Raw genomic sequence first — 23,188 nt, forward strand, 5'->3', positions numbered from 1 at the left:
ATTATCAGCCCAGGTGCCCAGGAACATTTGATCAAGTTTTCGAGTTAATTGAAGCCTGTCTCTTACAGAATTTTGCTGTTCTTATATACCATTAAAAGGAAATACCAGATAATTCAATCTCTTCAAAAGCAGCTATAGGAATTAAAGATTAGTCAGGGGGTAGAAAATTAACAAATGAACTGTGGAACTAGGGGTGTCAATTATCCTGTTTTAATATTAGTATATTTTTCCATGAGGTATACTTTATAGTACATAAACTATTTTGTAGAAAAAAATCACTTGAACTTGTTACTTGTTTGTTTTTTAACTTTTGGACAAAATATTTTTTGTTTTAGGTGTTAGGATTTTTTTTAATAAAAGATTTTTTTAAATTGTATATGGACATAATTTGTTTGTTTATTTTTTTATGTGGTGCTCAGGATCAAACCCAGTACCTCACACATGCTAGGTAGGCATTCTACCACTGAGCCCCAGCCCCAGGATTTTCTTTATTTTTAAATACAAGTTACGTTTTCTGATTTTAAAACAAGAATTTTTAAAGTGATTTCTATGTTTTTCTGTAAGGCTCCTTTGAGAAATTTTCAGTTTTTTTTTTAAACTTTATATTAAATATAAAATACCATAAAGTTTATAAAGCACAGCAATTTAAATATGCAGTCTATCTATAATGCAATGAACTTCATCAGTTTGGTTTTTTTTTGAAAGAAAGAGAGAGAGAGAGAGAGAGAATTTTATAATATTTATTTTTCAGTTCTTGGCGGACACAACATCTTTGTTTGTGGTGCTGAGGATCGAACCCGGGCTGCATGCATGCCAGGCAAGCGCGCTACCGCTTGAGCCACATCCCCAGCCCAATTTTATCAGTTTTTAAATAGACTTTTGCTTTTTAGAGGAGTTTTAAAACAGTTTTAAAACAATATTGAGCTGAAGGTACACATATTACCCATGTATACTCTATCTCTCCTGTTATTAACATTCCCCATCACAATGGTAGTTTTTTGTAACTAATAAACTACTTTGAGGCATTATTTTCACCCAAAGTTGATAGTTTACACATTGAGGATCACTGTTTGTGTAGTATACTCTATGGGCTTGGACAAATGTATAATATGTATCCATCATCAGATCACAGAGTACTTTAATTGCCCTAAAAATCCTCTGTGTTCTGCTGCATGAATTTTTAAAGGCTTTTCATATTAGGTCTTCACTTAGGCTATCTACTGTCTTTACTATTTTAATATTCTTTGCTAAATATAGACTAAGTTTATGAGTATTTTAAATTGTAGAGCTGCTCTCCATTTACTACATTACCTAATATATTTTCATTTTCAGGTGAATTGTCAGAGTCAAAAGAAAAGTCATCTATCCCTGATATTTCAAGCCAAAAATTAGAGAAATCAAAGCAGACTGTGCTAGCCGGGCCTGTGAATGGGTCCCAAATCAAGGCTCCAGTCCCCAAAGCCAGAAAATTTATCTACAAATCAGATGGTTTAAAACAAGATGATAAACAGTCTTTTCCTAGACAAAGGTCAGACTCTATGAGTGCAAGAGGGGCTCCAAGAGGGATCCTCAAGCGTAACTCCAGTTCCAGTAGTACAGACTCGGAAACTCTTCGTTTAAATTACAACTTCGAACCCAAAAGCAAAATCGTGTCATCTGGCCTAACTATCCATGAGAGAATTTCTGAGAAGGAGCATTCTTTAGAAGATGACTCTTTCTCAAACTCATTGGAGCCATTAAAGCATGTGAGATTCTCTGCAGTGAAAGATGAACTTCCTCAGAGTCCTGGGCTAATTCATGGCCGGGAAGTGGGAGAATTTAGTGTTTTAGAATCTGACAGGTCAAAGAATGGAACAGAAGATGCAGGAGACACAGAATTTCAGGATGACCCTAAACCCTCCCAGTACAGAAAGCCTTTTCTTCCTCATCAGTCAACCTCAAGCCCAAGTGGATCAAAAAATGAAGCATATCAGCCAACGATTTCTGGTTCTGTTCCAAATAATGGGATCCATTCACCCTTGGAAGTTCTAACTGCAAGACCACAGACCATTGAGAACTTGCCCACCACCAATAAACACCAAGCTAAATCATCAGAATTAACAAGGCTTGAATCAGAATTGTCCCCAAATCCTGCTGGTAAGAGAGTTGTCACCACCAGTTTATAAAAATTGACCCAGTAGGGTTGGAATGGTCAGGTTAGCTAACCCTGTAAAAAGATCAATTTTGCCTCCTACACATTTCAGCTTGAATTCAGACCAAGGCCACTGGGGAATGCATATAACTCTAAATGGATTTGGAGGCTTTCCTCAATCACCAGTATTACTAAAAGAACCAGGACGGCATAGTTTCTAGTCCACTATGTTCAACCCTAAAAAAAAAAAAAAGCCTAGCCATGTTAATTATTTAAACAAATGACAATGTTTTGAGTTAAATCTAGGTATATATAGAGAGTATATATATAGAACTAAAGAAATTGCTAATATTCTTACACGGAGTAAATATATCATTATCTAATGTAAATTTATTACCATTTTACTGAAGTTTGGTTTCTCCTATAATCACAAGAGAACCTTCACTTTCTTAACCTCAAAGGATGGGAAATTTGTCGGGAATACCAACTGTGAAAAACCCGGCCGTGATCTCCAGCCATTTGTTCTTTGACTTTAAAAGCTCTGAAGAACCTTTCTCCTTAGGCAGTGTAAATTAGAGACAAGGAAGGTGCAACTCGGCTTTCCTGCTAACCAGCCCTCTCTTGAATACCTGACTCCTCTCAGGGGGTACCCCAAAGTACTTTCTTATAACTACATGGTTACTTTGTAATTGTTACTTTTTAAAAAACAGAAAACAGTGGGAAAAATAATGCTGTATTATCTCTCTCATATCCAATAAGTATGCATCCAACTCTGTGGTAATTTTTTTTTTTTTTTTTGTAGTCAGGCACAGTTATAATCCAACATTCAAGTTTCTAACTCAGTTGCTCTCCTTCTTTCTTATTAGTATCAGGTTAGCCCTGGCTCACTTTTGCTGAGCCCAGCAATTTTCATACACAATCAGGTTTCATTCCTTCTTGGACATTTAAAATCATCTACACACACAAAAAAAATTTTTTTTTTGATAGCAAGACCTTCTCCAAGAAATAAGACAACTCATATTGAAGGAAATTCTAACATTTGACCAAACATTATGAAATAATTGTATATTTACACAAATCATTCAAAGGGTGAAAACATTTTCTTTGGCAATATTTCCCTTTATTATAACTGATAAAAAATTGGTAAACCTTTTATGTTTTTGAAATTGTATTTTCTTTCTCATAAACTATCATAAAATTTTGTATTTACTTATTTATGCTTTGATTTTTAAATCCCACTGACTATTAAATTTGGGAGGAGAATGTCATCACCTAAACCCAGATAGATTGACAGCCCTTCTGGTCTCAAAGAGTGCTTATAAACAGAGTTTTGCTACTCATTAATATCCTCCTTTTTCCCTTTTGGCTTTCTACAAAGATGTATATTAGTGAATACTGGAATATAAAAAGAAAATCAGAACCAAGAAAAAAGAAAAAAGGTAAAATCTTAAATGTGTGAATAATAAAGATTTGAAATTAGTTCTGAAGTTCAAACTGTCAATATCATACTCATTTTCACTCTGGAAAAAACAAAAGAATTCCTTAAAGGAAGCAAAACATTACCTGGCACTGGATTTTTTTTTTATTTTATTTTTTTTGAGAGAGAGAGAGAGAGAGAGACAGAGACAGAGAGAGAATATTTTAATATTTATTTATTTTAGTTCTTGGCGGACACAACATCTTTGTTTTGTATGTGGTGCTGAGGATCGAACTCGGGCCGCACACATGCCAGGCAAGCGCGCTACCGCTTGAGCCACATCCCCAGCCCTCCTGGCACTGGATTTTTAAATGAACTTTCCTTATTTTAAAGTAATAACTTTCATTATAAAATATTTCAGAAGAAACGCACACAGAATTATAAAAAGCACCTGACCTGTGATGTCATCATCCAGCATTAACTATTGCCAACATCTAGTATTGGAGCCTCCCAAAAATGTTTAGGTATAATTTGGGTTTGTATGGCTGAGAATTCTTTTTTCACTAATATCACAAATATTTTTCATCATCCTTAAATAGTCTGTAAACATAGAATTCTTAAAGATTTTCCCAAAGGGACTTCCTAATGACAAATAATAATACAATGGGTACGTAGAAAGGAAATCAATATCTACTATATGCCAACTATTGTACAAACTCTCTGTCCTTTTTACATATAGCTAGGGGCTGATGATTAAAATTAAAGACAGAATTCGATTATCTGACATGTCTTTTAATATATTTGAAATGTAGCTGACTTCATAAAATTTCAGCTTACATAATTTTTAGGAATATTCACACATATTGCATAGCTTAGTGTTTTAAGGAAGAGGAGAAATGCTTAAATATCTGAGCCTTGACTACAGTCTGGACAAATTGCCTAATGAGTCTTAACGAAATGCCTGAGTTCCCTCATCCAAAGGTACTATGTGCCTTTTGATTAAGGCTCAGAAAGGACTCTGCTTTCCTGATAGCTTAGAAAGAACATAAATATCCTTCTCTAGCCTTCTAGCAATTGGTTAGCTGATAACCAGGAAGCAGGTAGAGATCATATTCTCTGTCAATCCTTACTTTGAATTATTTGACTCAGGAATAACTTTTGACTTACAAATGCTAGAATATGGGGCAGAATGGAGAGGCCTGTTGAGATCAGGATTCTTTTTTTTTATTATTGGTTATTCTAAACATGTACAAAACAATCACTAACACAGCAGGCCCTATTTTCAGAGTTTCTTGTTTGGTGTATTAGGAGTAAGGCTCAGGAATGCAAATATTCTCACTTTATTATTCAGAAATTCTGGAGGGAATTTCTTGTTTAGACTTACTTGAAAGCTGTTTTTCTAGCTTCTGAAATTATGTAAGTCTGTGGTCCTTAAACTTGGGTTTAAGAGCCCTCTAGGGCTTATGACAGTGTGCCAGGAAATAAGTAAAGTCATGAAATCAGCATGGTGTATCTTCCTGGACTGCTAGTTCTATACAAAGATTTGAGAGTAGGAGAAAATTAATATTTAAAGTATAACATGGATCAGAATGTAAAATTCACATGAATTTTTAAAATAAGCCAATGACTTCAAAGAAATTTCCCAATTAGGTCTACACACATACTTCCAGGGGTCTATCTTTGCCTTTCTTTACTGTCAGTGGGTACCTTTGGTAGAATACTTTAATTAGGATGACTTATAACCTCTGACAGCTGCTATCAGTGTAGAAAGTGCAAATAAAAAGTGCATTTTGAAAAAAGATAAGTGATTGACAATCATTCTTTGGCATGTTTTTTCTTATTTAGAAAAGCATTTCTATGTTGCAGATGAACTGTCTCATTGTGTTGAACCTGAACCATCTCAGGTGCCAGATTGCAGTTCTAGAGACCATCAGCAAGGTAAGCTCCCTCTTCTTGCAACTCTGAAAGCTAAGACATCCTCACACTCTGGTCCATATGCCACTGAGATCAAGAAGACAACTGACGATTCCATAACTAAAGTCCTAGACTGGTTTAACCGAAGTTCTCATTCAGACGACAGTAAGTCATCCTTCCAACATCCCAGAGGAATAGAACCCAAGGGTAAAACAGACTCAAAGTCGCAGGTTGCTATTGCCATGGTGACAGATGACACCAGTCTGAAAGAAAATGATTTAAAGGCATTATCATTCACTAAAGTTAAATTGAAGCCTGTGAAATTTGATTCAACATTACAGGAAGACGGAGATATGTTGGTTTCTGAACATTTCCAAGATAATGCTATAAATATCAGACCCAAATCTATGAATTTGTCCCAACAAGATACCCCGAAGGAAGGTCCAGTTATACGACAGCCATTTGCAAGTTATGATACCTCAAGTCAAGGGAGTAAAAATATGGACAATAGCCAAAGATCAAAAAACACAGAAGATGGAAATGGGGTACCTCTCCCAACCAATAACTGCCCCTACAGTGTTCTGAAAGAATCCAATGCAGAAGTCCAAGTTTCATGTAACACTAAGAATATTGGCAGCTTAGGTAAAGAAGAACTCAAGCTTCATGTTCATAAAAAATATACAGGAAACTCCAAAGTAGATTTTGACTCTTCAGCAATTGTCCAGGAACCAAATTTGAAAGATGATGTGAAAGCAGAGAGAAAGAGCAAAGAAGGAAATACTTCCATCCTGAAAGCTTCCTTAGAGACAGAGAATAGGGAGTTGCTACCTGGGATTGCCAACATTAGAGCTCCTTCCAAAAAGCCTGAGGTTCACTTACAGCAAGAAGCTGATGAGGTTCCCAAGAACCAAGTGCAAAGAGAGAAATACAAAAGAGTGAGTGACAGAATATCCTTTTGGGAAGGAGAGAAAGCTGCTGCTGAGTTAACTTATGAAGAACCCAAATCTTCATGTAGCCAGGAACAATCCACTGCTAAAGCAAACCAGCCTGTGAGATCACAGGATATATTCATGGACAGTTTATCTACAGACCAGAGTGAATATGGTCAGTTCACTGCGAAACGAGTAGTCTTTGATGAGGATGATCAAGCATCCCATCTGTCCAGTTTTCATTCCTCAAATAAGCCTAAAGAGACCAGTCCCCAAATATCAGGTCTGTTGAAACACCATCCTTCAGCTGACCAATCAAATAAAATGTCACTGTTTCAGAATAAGACAAACAAGCATATAAAAAGTCTGCTAGAGGAAGACAGTTTGCATTCTAGAAGAGACATTACTTTACCAGCATTGCAACATCCCTCAAATATTGGGAATGAAATACACACTTCTTTGGAGAAAGACAGATTTCCAATTGGTGAATCAAATGCCAACTTTAAAATTATGTCCCTAAAAGAACGAATGGATGAACCCAATACAGAACAGGTTTATAATCATTCTCAGTTTGAGAATTTGAGAAAGTTTTGGGACTTAGGAGCTAATCCAAACAGTAAGAATAATCCTGAGAAGAGTACTACAATAAGCCAAAAAAATTCTGTGTCTTTAACTAGCCAGAAATGCAAGGAATTCAGTGACATTAAATCATTAGGAAGAAATACCCACCAAATAGAGGTGCTCTCTGTTATGCCAAGAGGGGAAATGGAGAAATTAAATTCAAAATGCATACTCCAGGTGCTACCAAATGAAGCTACATTTCCATTGAGGCCACCTGGAAAATCCATTCATCATTCGGCAGAAAATGAGTCATCAAAGAAAAATATGGAAAATAATATGGAATGCTTTGGTACTCCAGTATTTAAGGAAGCAAAGGATTACTTAGATCAAGAGATTCAGGAATCCATAGTGAAAGCACATGTTTTATCTAAAGACTACAGAGACACTTTTAGTGACAGTGTACAGAAGTTGGTTTCAGAAGGTTCATCACCAGCAATTCAGCCTTCTGGTAGAGAAGCTCATGGAAAACAAATACTCAAACCAGGTATTTCTGAAGATAGGAACTGGCTTCAAAATACAGATTTTGCTGATGATGAGGAAGAAGCCAAAGGACCTAAAGAGGTCATTGATGAGCATGTAGATAAAACAGTGATGCCTCCAAAGGTCAAACCAAACACTTTGGCTGCTAGTCTAGACAAACTCCTGAAGGAAGCAACTGGAATATCACACTCACCCTTGCAAACCAAGTTAGAACCCCTTACCACTGGAACCGACCTTCAGCTTGAAGAGGATAGATCTTTTGAAAAGGGGATAAAACTGAAAGGCTGTCAGAGAGAGATGATAGCTCCTTCATCAGAGGGCTTTGAAACTTTGGGAAATACAGCTCTCACCCAGAAAGCTGAAAGTGGCGAATTTCAGTTCAACACAGATAACTTGCTTCAGATGGGTGCAGAAAGTTCTCCTCCATTGCATCAGCCTTCCCATCTTCACAGAAAGGGTTCTTTTGAGGATGTGGCCAACTCTCCACAAGACATGCCTTTTTCCTGGGATGCTCATTTTGCTCCCCAGGATAGAGCATTGCCTTCTCAAAGGGAAATTTCAGAGACCGTAGAGAGAGTCATTCTTCCATCTAAACCTGCATTGAATGATGTAAATGCTGTATTAAAGAAGCTACTTAGAGAAGCTTGGATGAGTAATTCTGCAAGGGAAGCAGGTTCTGAAGAAGTGAAAGCAGAATTTCCTGAAGGAGTACAGGCAGCGGGCAGCCCCCCAAATTCCCTGGGTGCAATCCCACTGTGGGCTACCATGGACACCATCATTCCAGACACGAAAGATTTTTATTCCTTCACTGTAGTTCCTGATGAAACTCATGAAGGTGGATCTCCTTTGACTACTCAGATATCTGAACAGCTCTCTGAGTCGGAACAGCTCCTTAGCTCATCTGTTTCCACTCTGGCACACTATGGCAAAGAGTTACCTCAGGAAGTGGCAGAAATTGTGAGAGAAACAATTATTAAACCCAAATCAGAGTTCCTTGAATTCAGTGCTGGCTTAGAAAAGCTCCACAAGGAAACACTAGAAACCGCCCCTTCAAGATATGAAAAGGATACAGGGACACACACTCCAGCAGACTTACTAGGTAGTACTGAGGCACCCAGGCAAGCTGCTTCCAAATTCCATCCCAAGGAAATAGAAGAAACTGTTGTAAAGGCTGAGGTTCCATCAATAACTGAGAGTGCTTTTGATATTGGGTTTGAGAAACTTCTTAAAGAAATATCTGAAGCTCCACCTCATTGGCTCCAGGTATCAGTAAAAGAAGAAATTCCTGAGGAGGAACCCTCACAGTCAGAGCAGTCTGGGTTCTGGGCAGAACCAAGAGTCTCTGAAATGAAGGGTAGAAGCAATGGTTTGGAATCTCAAGTCAAACAAATTGTTAAAGTATTGGGAAGAGATGAAGTTGTGAGTGACTTATCAGTTGTTCTTTGTGGAGTTGAGATCCCTGGAACCCCACCACTTTATGTGGACCATGAAATAGAGACCCTTAGAACAGTAAGCTCCCCAGAGGACAGGGACAACAAAAGTGATGTTGCAGGGGAACTAGGGACTTTTCAGGAACCTGGCTTTGAGGAGGCTCCTAAAGCAAGTGTATCTAAAAGTGAGCAACCTATTTCTCTCCTGACAAAGAAAGAAAACCCTACAAAAATAAGTAAAGTTGAATTGATGCTAACATCATCATATAAGAGACAAGTCAAGAAGCAAGAAAAAGAAGGTTTCTCTGACTCTGATTTTTCAGATGGAAACACGGGTTCTAATGCAGAAAGCTGGAGAAATACTTCTAGTAAGCATTTTTGAATTTTTAACCCATGATAAATCTGCTTTATGGAATACTGATGTAAAGGATGACTTTAAAATATTTTTTTTTATTAACTTGACACTTCTAAATGGCACTAAATTCTTTTTGTCACTTTGGTTCTTTATTCAAATGGATTACATAGAAACAGCTTTCCTATAAGCTTGTGTTCCAGAGCCTATCCTTGATTCTCATTAATCTATAGAATTCTTAGGTCTCCAACATTTTAAAAATAATATTTGGGGTTTAGAAATCATCTTTAAAACATTTAAATTAGTCTTCCTCCTGGAAATAATTATAATTTCTTAATTGACAATCCTAATAGAAGTTTCTAGTAAGAGTTGTAAAAAAAAAAAAAAACCACAAAAAGTAATGAACTGGGCACAAATTTCCCATTTAAGGGTAACATTTTCCTGTAGGTGTGGCTAAATATCAGGGATGAAGTGCAAGGCTGGGCCTTTCCTTCCCTCAGATACTTTGTGCTGCAGTGTTTTGGTCGCTGTTCTCTCCCTGTCATTTTCAATTATCTGCAAAAACTTCACCTTCTAGAATATGACTTTGGTCAGATGACTTCACCTGATTCCATCTAAAGTCATGGCTTGGCAGCTGCATTTATTTGGCTTTAGCCTTGACTGTCTTACTGAATCACAAAATTCATCTAAATGGATCTGAGGGTGCTGGTTTCATCCAGGCTATAAAGAAGACTTGTCTCAGTTTTCTATTCTCACCAACTCTTGGGCATTTTAGTAGGGAAACCCCAGAGCACATTGGAATAAGTAGTTAACCTGATTCAAGTGATGAAATGATAGAGATGCTCTCTGGCTGGGACATTTCAACCAAATGCACAGCTGGTGTTCATCACCTTCCTTGTGCTTTTTTTTTTTAATATTTATTTTTTAGTTATAGGTGGACACAATATCTTTATTTTTATGTGGTGCTGAGGATCGAACCCCGGTGCCTCACGCATGGTAGGCGAGCGCTCTACCACTGAGCCACAACCGCAGTCCCCCTTGTGATTTAATAGAAACTAGATAAGCTTTACTGAGTGGCTGACTTTTGAGATTTGAGTTCCTTTATAAGCAGATGTAGCATCACTCCTTGAACACTGACTAAAGATTTACCTTTAATCCTAATTAGTTAAATTGAAGCCCATTTAACAAATGTTACTGTTTTTTTTTTAAATGAAATGCTAGTCTCTAAAAACAAACATGTAATAAATTCAGCATGTTAACCTTGTTGGGTATTCTCTTAATAAACTGCCCTTTGAGTTTCTAGGGTAAACTGACCCATAGGAGGCTTGCAAATCTGCACTTAAAAGACTATCACCTAATATTTCTAGCCAGATTTATAGAGTACCAATGTCATTAAGTGAATATCAAAAAGCCTAAGAAAAAAATAGGTGATATTAAATTATCACCCAGACAGAACCCAGAGAAGATATTTTAAAATTAAATGCCAAGTAAGAGGTATACGATGGTATAGTCATGGCTTCATATCCTTTGACTTAAATTATTGTTTTATAACAAACTGGAAAGTGTGTAAGTAAGAGTTGGGTAGGAACCTTACTACAAAACCACCCTAATTTTGCTGAACAAACTAACATGTTTGACTTGTGGCCAAGCTCTTAACCAACCAATACCTCAATATGTTCCTTTAGGGAAAAGAAATTTTCCATGGTCAAATACTTTTGGAAATGCTGGGAAATTATGTATTTTATTAGCTTGTCAAAATCTCTGAGAAGCTTTGCAATAAGAAACCTCTTAAATTTGAACAAAGAACATCTCAAATCTTGTTCATCTTAGAATCTATTTGCTATGGAATGCGTATCAATGTTAGGCAGAGCTGGAATGCATTTCAGGAAATTATTTTTTTAGAGAAGTGATTCTTAAACTCATTGATTCATTAATTGAATCATTCATTCCTTGATTCAGCAAATATTTTTGAAGTGCCTTTTTTCAGCCACAGTTTTAGGCACTGAGTATAGACAGTGATAAATGTCAGTATGAAGACCAGGACTATCAAGGATGGAGTTTTTTCACTGTTAAAATGGAAAGAAAAAAAAAGAAATGATAATATTGAGACTTTTTCTGGTAAAATGATATGTATTTAATTTCAGGACTATTCTTAGTCTAAAAATATGCCCTTTTTCTCCTCTCTGTTCTAAAATGTCTTTCTTTTTTACAAAATGAAGCCATTAGTAAAGGATAGAATTTCATCTTCCCTTTTAAAAGGCCTTAGTTAAATAAAAAGTTGATTTCCCCACTTATTTACCAACATTTTATTTGAAATTTTATTAAATTATAAAATCCAGAACACCTATAGTTGTTGAGTTGTTGATCTGGATAAGTCCCTCATTTGTGTACCCATTTGCATACAGAGTTAAATCTCTAAATCCTGCCCTCCATGGTTTCAGGGTTTTCAGCCCCCCGCCCCCATTTTTTTTTTTTTTTTTTTGGTAGCAGGGATTGAACTCAGAGGTGCTTAACCACTGAGGCTTATCCCCAGAACTTTTTTATATTTTATTTAGAGACAGGGTCTCACTGGGTTACTAAGTGCCTCGCTAAACTGCTGAGGCTGGCTTTAAACTTGCAATTCTCCTGCCTCAGCCTCCTGAGTCGCTGGAATTGTAGGTGTGCATCACAGCGCCAGGCTAATTTTTAAAATGCTTTTAAAATCATTTTGTGGCTGGAAGATTCAAAGTCTGGACAAAATAAATCGTGTGCCTAAAATAAAAGTGTAAACAATTAGGAGATCAATGTGCTGATCTTGTTTCTATATGATTTATGTTTGCAAATATTTCTCAATGAAGAAAAAAATTTAAAGGAATATTAGCAGTGGAAAAATTTAATTTTCTTCTGTTAAATAGTTGCTTAGTAGAACAAATAAAAGTAGGGAGGCTTATACCATAATTTCTCTTTTGAACCCACCATTTCAATGTCCATTCGTTATTTAAAGTTTGTTTTTTCTTTTGTATTGTGCAGTGTTCATCGGTTTTGTCTTATAACAGGTTCAGAAGAAGAACCCAGTCCTGTTTTGAAAGCTTTGGAAAGGAGTGCTGCTAGGAAAATGCCTTCCAAAAGTCTAGAAGACATTTCATCAGATTTATCAAGTGAGAATAAAGTTTGCCCCACTGTTCATGCTCCATCTAAGCTTAAAAGTGCTTATGTGCTGTTCTGTGGCCTGACTGCATGTTGATGTGCACTGAAACTCCTAATACAGGGGTTGACAGATGGGAATAACTTTCCCCAAGTGTACTGAATCAGAGACTCACTCTTAAGTGTCCAGAACACTGCTTTCAAAAATAATGCATGAGGTTTGGTTCCTACACTACTACGTTTCCTTGAATCAAAGCATCCCAGTTTGAGTGTTTACTCAAGTACAGTGTTTTAAAGGATCGTGGCAGCTAGTAGCAATAATGGAATAATAGTAATAGCTAACATCTATTGAATATTATGTGCCAAAAATTTTCTAAGAATTCCACATGTATTAATTCATCTAACCAATACAAGCGTTCTATGAGAGATGAATAATTGTTATAGATATAGATATAAAGAATAGATAAAGAATATGAAGCTCAGAGAGGTAAAATAGCTTGCTTAGTATCACACAGCAGACCTGGGACTCAAAAGATAACTGTCACTAACATTTGTGAAGTGATAATATTATATGTGACAGTGTTAGGTGTCTAATGAATTTTGCATGATATGGGTCTGAATTAGTCCCTGGCTTCAAGGATTTCTCTCTCTCTTTCTCTGGTACTAGGGCTTGAACCGAGGGGTGCTTTACCTCTGAGCTACATCCCCAGCCCCCAGCCCTTTATTTTATTTTTTAAATTTGAGACGGGGTCTTGCCGTCGTTCAGACCCTTGCAACATTGCTGAGGCTATCTTTGAACTTGATCACATGATCCTCCTGTCTCAGCATGTACCACCATACCCAGCTCATTCCTTCTTTTCTATTCCCACATTTCTCTTGGATATTGGGTCTATAAACCAAAAGACTACCCAACATACAATATGTTAGGTACACTATTCCCCACTGGCTGCTGCTTTAATTGGTGAAGGATTTCTTCTGTACTAACAGAAAACATCCATAGGGACCCATGTGCCAGACAAGTGTAACTATGACTTCTAGGGGTTTGGTTCTTACCCTTTTAAAGCTAAAGATATACCTGTGGGATTTCACGTGGTTATAAGGAAAAATTGATTAAAAGTTAACCACTGCCAAATTAATTGATTGATAATTGACCCTTGGGTTTATTATATATTTTAACACCTTCAGTTGAGACTAAGTAGTCAGAGTTTTAAAAGAAAACTGAAAAAGACACTTAACTAAATTTCTAAAATTCAGAGATTTCCAGGGATCTAGAAAATGTCCCCAATTTGGAAGGTAGTCCTAACCCTCCCAAGGATTTTAGAATCTTAGGTTTGGGAGGGACCTTAAAGGTCACCCATTTCAAAGCGCCCCCACCCCCATGGAATTCCCTCTAATGCCTCCTCAACAGGTGGTCAACCCCCATATCCGCCTGGATGCTTCCAGAGAAGGCAGTCCCATCCTTTGTTGGACAGCCTTAATTGTTCTTCCTTATGTCAGTGATAGGTCTTGAAGAAAAAAACCTCAGTGACAATCCTTCAGTTTAGCAAACCTCTTTGTCTCTGAAGCATGAAGCTATTTCCATGGTGCAGCTTTAAAGTATTCAGGAATGTGTAGGGTTAAAAAAAAATCACCATCAGCTGACGGGTATTCCTGCAGGCTCCCTTCCAAATACCGATACCCACTCTCACACTAGCCTGCCAAAATTCCACTTAGCAGCTGGTCCCCAGTTACATCTCTTCAGTTGACTTCCCAAGCAAGCCTCCCAGAGGCATATGCAAACGATGATGCATTCACACAAATATTTGTTAATGACCATAGATTTGGGGAGGTGTTAGTCATGGCCAGCATCTTACCCTTTCCAGAAGAATAGAGAGGCTGTTGCAGCCCCGTGCTTTCTCCTGCTGTCAGCCAATTGCTTGCTCTGAGCTAACCCTCTAACCCTTGGGAGTCGGTGTTCAGCAGTGTGCTGATGTGTGCTGCATCCGGGATGAAATGGGAGCTCCTGCTATGGCACTGGCTCAAGTAGCTAATCTAAAGAGAAAGTATTTGGGGAAGACATCTTGGTTGCACCCCTCACCGCATCTTGACTAATTGCTTCCAACTCCGGGAGCTTCCAGGGACAATCTCATTGTTCTTTTTCTAAGGGGCAGTCTCGTTAACCATTTATTAATTTCTCCTGAACAGATCAAGCAAAAGTAGATAATCTGCCAGAAGAACTAGTACGTAGTGCTGAAGATGGTAAATATCTTTATGTATTTGCATGTCTGTTTGTGTATTAAGTTCTGGGGTGATTTGTGCAGTTACTCGGATGCAGCTGTTGGATAAATAGAAGAACGACATTTACCACTATGTGGCGAATAGTGCCTAAGTTATTATAAAAATGGTTCTGACTTGGTACATTTAACACTATTTGTATTTTTATGGCTTCTGCTGGTGAAACCGTTGTAAGGATCTCATCAGAGACCCTTGGGGAGCAAGGGTTTCTATAAATATGAAATTCTATTTCTATGCATATGAGCTGATTTTTGTGACTCTGATTTGCAGAACTCCTTTTGAAGGCAAGAAGAGGGGGTGGGTTCCTGGGTTAGGTTATTCCTATATTTAATGCTTAAGGCTCAGCATTTAGCTCTCTTTGTGTACAAATGGTTAAGACTTAAGTTCAGAGGAAAGGGCCCCAGAACAAGGGTGGGGAAGCCTGTCTCAGCTTATGTAAATAGTACAGGCTGAGGATTTAGAATTGATTCTGAATATTAAGGAGCTAGAAGATCTTGAAGCTTATCAATGGGTTATGTATTACTTAATTCAGTTATAAAATAAATAAGGTAATAGTGTCTGGGTCAGGGGGGAGATAGAAATGAGTCTGATTTTTATAGTTCAGAATTTATGCAAATGTACAATTTTTATTTTATGCTTTTTTATTTTTGTAAATTGTTCTTACTGTAATCATAAAAATGCATACTCAAAAGAGTTTTCCTATACAAAATGTAGCAATAGAGCTCCTCAAAGTTATTCCTTACTCTTATGTAATAGATTTGTTTTTCTTATTTTTAACAATCTCATTGAAGCAGGTGGGATAAGGATTTTAATCTTCATTTTGCAGACAAGAAAAGCTCAGAAAAACTAAGTGACTTTTCTAAGCTCCTGTAGCTAGTCAGTCAGGGGAAGGGCAGGGAATAGAATCTCAGCTTCATTGCTCCTAGTTCAGTGCTCCTTCCCATTTCTGTGCTGTGGCTTAGCAAATCAGCAGAAAAGGCTACATATCACCTATGCTGGATGTTAGATTAGGAAACCTTAAAGAGACTAATGAAGCATCACACTGGGATACAGATGGAAAGCAAGTTGAGAACCTGCCGTGTATTCTCCAATTTCAGTTGTGAAAATGATATTTGAGCTTTACTTTCATGTATGTTTAATTCTTCTGTTAAAATGGTATTTATTCTCAATGTTACTCTTCTGAGTAGATCAAAAAGCAGATCAGGAACAAGATACAAATGAATGCATACCAGGAAGTGAGTAGCGGGATCTTTCTCAAATTACTAAATGTTGCATTCCACATAGTGTTAAATATACTGAAAGAACTAACCCATTAATAACAAAGGATTTATTATTGCTAAACTCCCACAGCTTGTAAAACTATTTCATTTCAATAAGGGTTTGTTAAAAACCTTTTACTACTTCTATGTTGAAAGAATAATCTGTGGTTATATTGAGGGAGATTTAAGTGTTAAAATGTGTGTGTGTGTGTGTGTGTGTGTGTGTGTGTGTGTGTGTGTTTATGTATAGCTATTGCTATTACTGAGTATTATTGACTTTTGTCAGTCTATCTGATCCTTGAGTCTTTGCTTAAAGTCAAATTGGCACTTTTGATTTCAGTTGACTTTTATGTTACAGTGAGGTCTTGAGTATTCATTTATTGCATTCTCTATATAAGACTATAGTAATGAAGTGATTTATTACTTATTTAGACCCATAAAAACTATACAGTTCATATGTATGTAGTATGGTTGTATATGCCTTTTTACATATCTATAAAAGCAAATTTTATTACATCCAGGGTTTAAACTCAGGTTCAAAACTGGATTTGAACAATAAATATTCAATGTTAAAGGTCAAATGAATATCTGAGCCTAAGAAATAAATGTATTCCTGTGGCAACTAATGTCCACCCACTAATCAGTGTCCACTACCAAGCAAAGGTAATGTTTGTTCTCTCTTTTCTGTTCAGTTTTAAGGTTACACTACTTAGCTATGATTACTGGCTTATGGACAGATGATGCATTAAAAGGTGTTTTGGGGGCCTCGCAAAGCACGCAGCTATGCATGTGTGATTCCTTAGCTCCCTAGTTTCAATTGGTTTTATAAACCTAGGCTATGGAATTATGAAGATAATGACACATGCCTGCCCTTGGGTCCATAGCATTTCTAATAATTATAATTTCCCAACATCCTTTGGATGTACTAATAGTCCTTAAAAGGAAAGCAGCTAAATGAAGGAGCCATTTGGTAGAGAAATGATGTGCTGATGCAAGAAGTCAGTGACATCTAGCATGAAATCTGAAACTTTGCTCATGAGGTCTTCCTGCCAGCAGTGAAGGCGCTGAGCTTTGGCACATGACTTGACAAATTCTTAAGCACTGCCTAGGAAAGAAGACAATCCAGGCCTGGCCCTTGTGAGTATCTGCTGTCTAGCTATTGCAGACAAAACAAGACTTACGCTCTTTAAGAGGTGTTGGATGAAGAGGTTTTTCTAGTTGCTTTTGAACTGGAACTTGCATAAGTTTGGGCATCTGACTTTATCTTTCTTTGTTTTGTTCAATATTTAGTCTGAGGAATGAAAGCAAGACATATGTAGACACATGCTGTATCTTCGTACATGACCTCCTAATTGGCTTAGTTATTAGTCAAGGCAAATAGATAAATTGCATGCTGGACTCTGGATCAATTAATTTCTATTTTTGGTAATATTATCCAAAATTACTTTTAGTATCTTTTCACTAGTGTATGTATGTGTGTGTGTGTATATATATATATATATATATATATATATATATATATATATATATATACACACATATATATATGTATATATATATAAATAAATATATAAATTATATATATATATATATATATATTCTTTCCATAAGACAAGATCAGACATATGATCAAAACCTAAATAATTAAAGAGACCATAAATGTAAAATTGACCACATTTGGTTAGTGAGTATAATTGAGTTTGACCCGCAGAGCATCATGCAACAATATACCTTGAAAACATCAGAAGCAGTGTTGTTATAATGAAAAGGTTTTTATATTCTCATTGAACCATACTGTGTGACCTCATCTTATACTACTATCATTACAATTCACCCCAGAACACACACACAAATTATTTAATGGGAAGTGATTAAAGTAGATATTTTATAACACATTGTGAATGGATTTTGTTTTACATTGTCCTTTGCAAGTCTAAGTGTTAATTGAGAACTGATATGTGAATAAGTTTTTTCCATTGGATTTCTTTCAATTAAAGATGAGTTTATACAATGTTTAGAGATGAATGTTTAGAAATGTCTTTTGAGTTATACACAGAAATATAGTTTTATTTTTATACCTCTTAATGATACAAGTTAATACATTTGTATGGGGTTTACAGTATGACAGATTCCCTATCAGATAATGTTAATTTGCTTAGAACATTTTTACAGAACCTACTATGTGTTAGGCTATACCAAGTGCCTTGTAATTTTTTTATTATAAGAATTATGATTCACTGTAAGAAAGGTTCCCCCCCCCACTTTTTTTTTTTTTTTTTTTTTTTTTTTTTGTGGTGCTGGGGCTTGAACCCAGGGCCTTGTGCATGTGAGGTAAGCACTCTACCAACTGAGCTATATCCCTCAGCCTCCCCCACTTTTTTTTATTGGTGCATGGTGGGATTTGTTGCATATTTGTACATGCACACAATATACAATATAACAATAGAAAAGTTTAGACCTTTTGATTCTTAAAGAAGAAAATAGTTTTCTAAAGATATGCAAATTCAGGTTAGAATTGATCCTTTTATTGTGTGTTCCAAACCTAGAAAGAAGATATATGCTATATTTTCATATTAAATTCTTAAAAATATACTAACTTGAGCCATTTACACTTGGCTTTGAATATTGAGACTTCTCTGAGTCAAAAGTGGCTAAATAATTTGTATTTAAAGAAACAATTATTTTAAAATTATACTTTTTTATAATTGAGTAAGAAACACTATTATTAAAGGAATCCTTATGATCGCTAAATAAACAGACCTGTTCTTAGTCATTCAATAGAAAAGGACACTCTTATTATTGAGTATGTACAAAGTTCCTTACTGTCCAGATGAAATAGTTTTTCAGCCTAAGCATGTTATTAATATAGTAGATCTTGAGGAGATGAACCAATAAATTATAGCCCTTGGTTTTCAAAGCTCTGATATGAGAAAATAAGTAAAACCAATTCATATCCACATAATACTTTAATTCAAGTCCAGCTCCAATTCAAATGGAAGTAATGGTTTTTAATTAATTTTTATTTAGTATTTGGTTCAACTCCTTGCTAGTTTTCTCTCTATATATAATTTGTAAAAATTGCATGTTGCTTACCTCATATTCCTGTGCATGTGAACTATTGTGCTTTTAACCTTTACAAAACGTGTCCATTCATAGATGAAAGAAAAGTGTTTTCAACTTATACCTAATATCTTATAATTGAAAGAATAATTTTGAAATTGAAATGCTGCTGTTTAGTTTCCACAGTGCCTTCACAACCAGATAATTTGTTTTCCCACCCTGACAAATTCAAAAGGATGAGCAAGTCTGTTCCAGCATTTCTCCAAGATGAGGCAAGTTTGTCTTTTTCACCTTCAGAAAAATAAAGCCAGGTTAGTGTGTTATATTTCACTGTGGCAGAGTCCTAAGAGGTCAGCAGGTCTGACCTTGTTTTCCAAGTCAATGGAGACAGTGTTGTTGATCCTGGAACAAGGTAAGCTGTGTCTCAGTTGACTCAAACAGTAACTCTTTTTGGTCAGAGAAGTCAGATTGCATAGATTTGGGAATGTGACTTTTGTTTCAAAGTAGGTACAAAATAAGATATCCAGACAGAAATATGTTGGCATGAATTAATTACCCCTCTGTAGCTTAAAGCTGGTTTGTACAAGCTTAGTCTAGATAGTAAGACTACCTTGAAAGCATTTGTTAAAATAATGAAGTAACAATGACGCAGCAAACTTTCAGGAACATCTACAGGGTGCCAGGGACTTCACCTTAATTTTTTTCATTTAATCATCCAACAAGCCTGAAAAGTAGGTATCAGCAGTATCCCCAGAATTTATAGGTGAGGAAACTGAGACAAAGAGAAATGAAGTAAACTTACTCAGCCAGAAAGGGGTTGCCCAACTCTGGAGCTCAGATCTGATTCCCATGCTGATAACAACTGTATACTACCACCTCTGGTAAGAACATGACTATTATCATCCACTATTCATTGAATTGAAATGTATCAGGCATGTAATACGCATTCTGACATTCAGTTCTCACTAACTGTACATGGTAGGTACTATTTTCTCTCTTTTAAAAAAAGGAAAGAGACTCAGAGAGGTGAAGCCACCTTCCCAACATTCAATAGCTATTAAAAAGTAGACCTAGGTAACTCAATTGTAGGTAATTGTCTAGCAGGTGCAAGGCCCTGGTTCAATCCCCAACACCATAAAAAGTTAAAACAACAACAACAACAAAACCAGAATATAACAACAAAAAAATAGATCCAGGACTTGAACTCAGGTGCTTTGACTTAATGAAGATCCCACATTCTTTCTTTTTTTAATTTTTTTTTTTTTTTAGTTTTAGATGGACACAATATTTTTATTTTAGTTATTTATTTTTTTTATGAGGTACTTAGGATTGGACCCAGTGCCTCACATATGCTAGGTGAGTGTTCTATCACTGAGCCACAAACCAAGCCCCAAGATCTCACATTCTTGTAGTAAGATAGTTGGGAGTCTTAGGTCTAGAGTCAGATGTTTCCATTCCTGCCTCTGATATTGTGTGATCAGAAGACAAATTCTTTAGTTTTCCTGAGTCTGGTTTCCCAGTACCTATCACACGAGATTGTGGAGAATCAGTGGCCTAAGTGCAGTAAAATATATAGTACAGTGACTAATACATAGTGAGTACCTGCTAAAGGTGTATGCTGTTTTTGCTTTTGATCTGATTTCTGATGGTGAAATAAAAGACTTTATTATCAAGCATTTTCTTAGTAGATGGAATATAAGGAAAATTCTGGGTAACATATAAATCATGTTCCATCGCATGCATCCTGGGCACCCTTCTGTCCATTCTGGGGCTTTAGATGAACTGTATTATTTTACCTTCCCAACTACATGGAGTTGAACTGGATATTTTTTAAAAAGAAAAAAAAAAGTGGAGATGAAATCAGGTTTTGTTTCTTTGTCCACTGTCCCTTTGAGACTTAGCATTGGTCACACTTGTGTGAAAATCACTGATCCAGTTCAACACAACAAGGTCCCACCCTTCCAATAATTGACTAATTATCTGATTATCTAGGTAGAACATAGTATATAACAGAGGAAAATGGTTATTCAGCATGTGGGGAGAGAATGTGACAACAGAGAGATTTAAAAAGTATTATTTTTTTAATACTTTAGAAAGGATTTTTTTCTCATCCATATAAGTTATTTATTTTATTTCTCTAACTCTTTTATTAATCTTCACTAGAATTGGCATTCATATTATACTTGTACATAATTGCATGGTCCTGGAATATGTTGGCATGAATTAACTACTCTCCATAACCCCAGGAATTCTTGGACTGCTCCATAAGCTCTCTAACCCCAAAAGGAGCTCATTCTGAATCACAAACTTTGTAGGCTACCATCAAAAAACTTTAGCTATAAATATAATGAAATTTGCCACTCCTACTTTCTTGTCCCAGGCACATATTTCTTGGGACATAATTAAAATAAGTATCTTAGTGCATTTTAAATTTTCAAAGAAATGTGTTAAGCTCTAATGTATAATTTTATATGCTCTCCTATAGCAATAAAATGTTAAGCACAATAGACTACAGACATAATAAGGGGTGGTTTAAAATTTTAGTTGAAATAGATCAGTCTAGCATCTCTTTTTCCTAGTTTAGTATTATCTCAAGTAAAAAAAAGATTTGATTTTTAAAGCTAAGTCTACAATAAAAATGAGAGGAATTAACATTGTGTACTGATAGGATATCTTAGACCTTTCATTGTCTGGGTAATTATGAGAAAAGTTCCCTGGGAAACATAAATATATAATATTTAAAAAGTGACAAGAAGGCTCCTAACAGTGTTGTCTTGTATAGCACTGTGCAGGTAGAAATATCACTTTATTATTTCTGGTAGCTAAACACTACCTTCCTCCTTAGGTGAGGTCTAGTATAGACCACCCACTCCCTCTTGAATCCTATTCCTCCACAATTAATGCTAGCATCCTTTAACCTTGGGAAATGTCATAGATCAGTGGATATCAAGATATCCTTTCTGTCTAAATGGGATTCTGCCCTTGACTCATACCTAATTTAAATACTGTGCATATTATATGATGTTTTGTAGAGTGATGACAGAGAAACAGATACAGCATCAGAAAGCAGTTACCAGCTCAGCAGACACAAGAAGAGCCCGAGCTCTTTAACCAATCTTAGCAGCTCCTCTGGCATGACGTCCTTGTCTTCTGTATGTAACCAAAGGCTCCATGTTAATATCTTTCTGCTGCTCTAAACATTGCTTTGCCTGCTTTGTAAAGTGACCTCCTATTGTAGTTCTTAGACTGTAAGGACACAAGCATTTTCTCTAATCCACAAGGGATTTCATATCCATTATAAATACACAAAATTTTTTGGATTTAAAAACTTCACAAATAAACCTAAATTACCAGAAGATGAGTCACTAAATTTTTCTGTGCAACAAATGGGGTAACTATTATAAAAACTTTATATCAGATATGCTTTTATATATTGTTTACAGACATAGAATTGTACCTATCTTTTTAATAAGCCTGTTAGTAAATATACTGATTCACATAAAAGAATAGGAGAGGTGTCCTTTGTCTTATAGAAGGATGCAGAAAGGGTTATAAAATGAAAACTCCCTAAGTATAGTTGCCTAGATTTGATTTGAGAGAATTTGACTTTACATAGAACTTCTTGCATACACTGAAGTAGTTGTATGTGCATTTAGTATAGAATGTGCATGTAGTATAGAAATATACATATATAAGTGTATTGAGATATACTTATCTAAATATTTTTATCATATACATACACATACATATATCTCACCAGGTATGCTAAACAAATAAGGAAGCTTTGCCTCAATTCTTACTAGCCTTGCATTTCTGAAACCTTTTTAAAGAAATCTATTTAAATTGATTTTCTGCTGATAATCTAATGTATACCCTTGGGAAGGCTTTAAACCCCTTTTCATCAATCATCCATTTTCTACCCTTTCTGACCTCTAAAAGTGCATGGCTCAGTAAGCATTTTCCTAGATTCAGTGGATGGATAAAATTCCTTTTCAGTGCCTTGGAAATTTAAGCAATGTGTCATTGTGATTTGTGGACCTAGAGTTTCTCACATTTTCTGTCTTTAGCATTTTAAATACTATGCATGCCTAAAAATGGAACTTTGAATGCCACTTAGCATGAAATCACCCTCCTTTCAAATGAGCCAGCATGTAAATAACTTAGCATTTCACTTTTCATCTATGTCATTTAGGAACAA

The 23,188-nt window shown here is 36.0% G+C and overlaps 1 protein-coding gene across 1 annotated transcript in view; it reads left to right on the plus strand.

Moving 5' to 3' along the window:
* Sytl2 (synaptotagmin like 2) overlaps positions 1–23,188 on the plus strand; it is a 133,099-nt gene that overhangs the window by 96,163 nt on the left and 13,748 nt on the right. Inside the window, exons 7-13 of the mRNA XM_076846565.1 lie at positions 1,333–2,136; positions 5,415–9,290; positions 12,310–12,411; positions 14,582–14,635; positions 15,859–15,906; positions 19,168–19,262; positions 22,023–22,142. Of these exons, the coding sequence (XP_076702680.1) occupies positions 1,333–2,136; positions 5,415–9,290; positions 12,310–12,411; positions 14,582–14,635; positions 15,859–15,906; positions 19,168–19,262; positions 22,023–22,142 (5,099 nt within the window). The remainder of the gene's footprint in view (positions 1–1,332; positions 2,137–5,414; positions 9,291–12,309; positions 12,412–14,581; positions 14,636–15,858; positions 15,907–19,167; positions 19,263–22,022; positions 22,143–23,188) is intronic.

This window comes from Callospermophilus lateralis, chromosome 2, assembly GCF_048772815.1.
Source record: "Callospermophilus lateralis isolate mCalLat2 chromosome 2, mCalLat2.hap1, whole genome shotgun sequence".
Classification (NCBI taxonomy): domain Eukaryota; kingdom Metazoa; phylum Chordata; class Mammalia; order Rodentia; family Sciuridae; genus Callospermophilus; species Callospermophilus lateralis.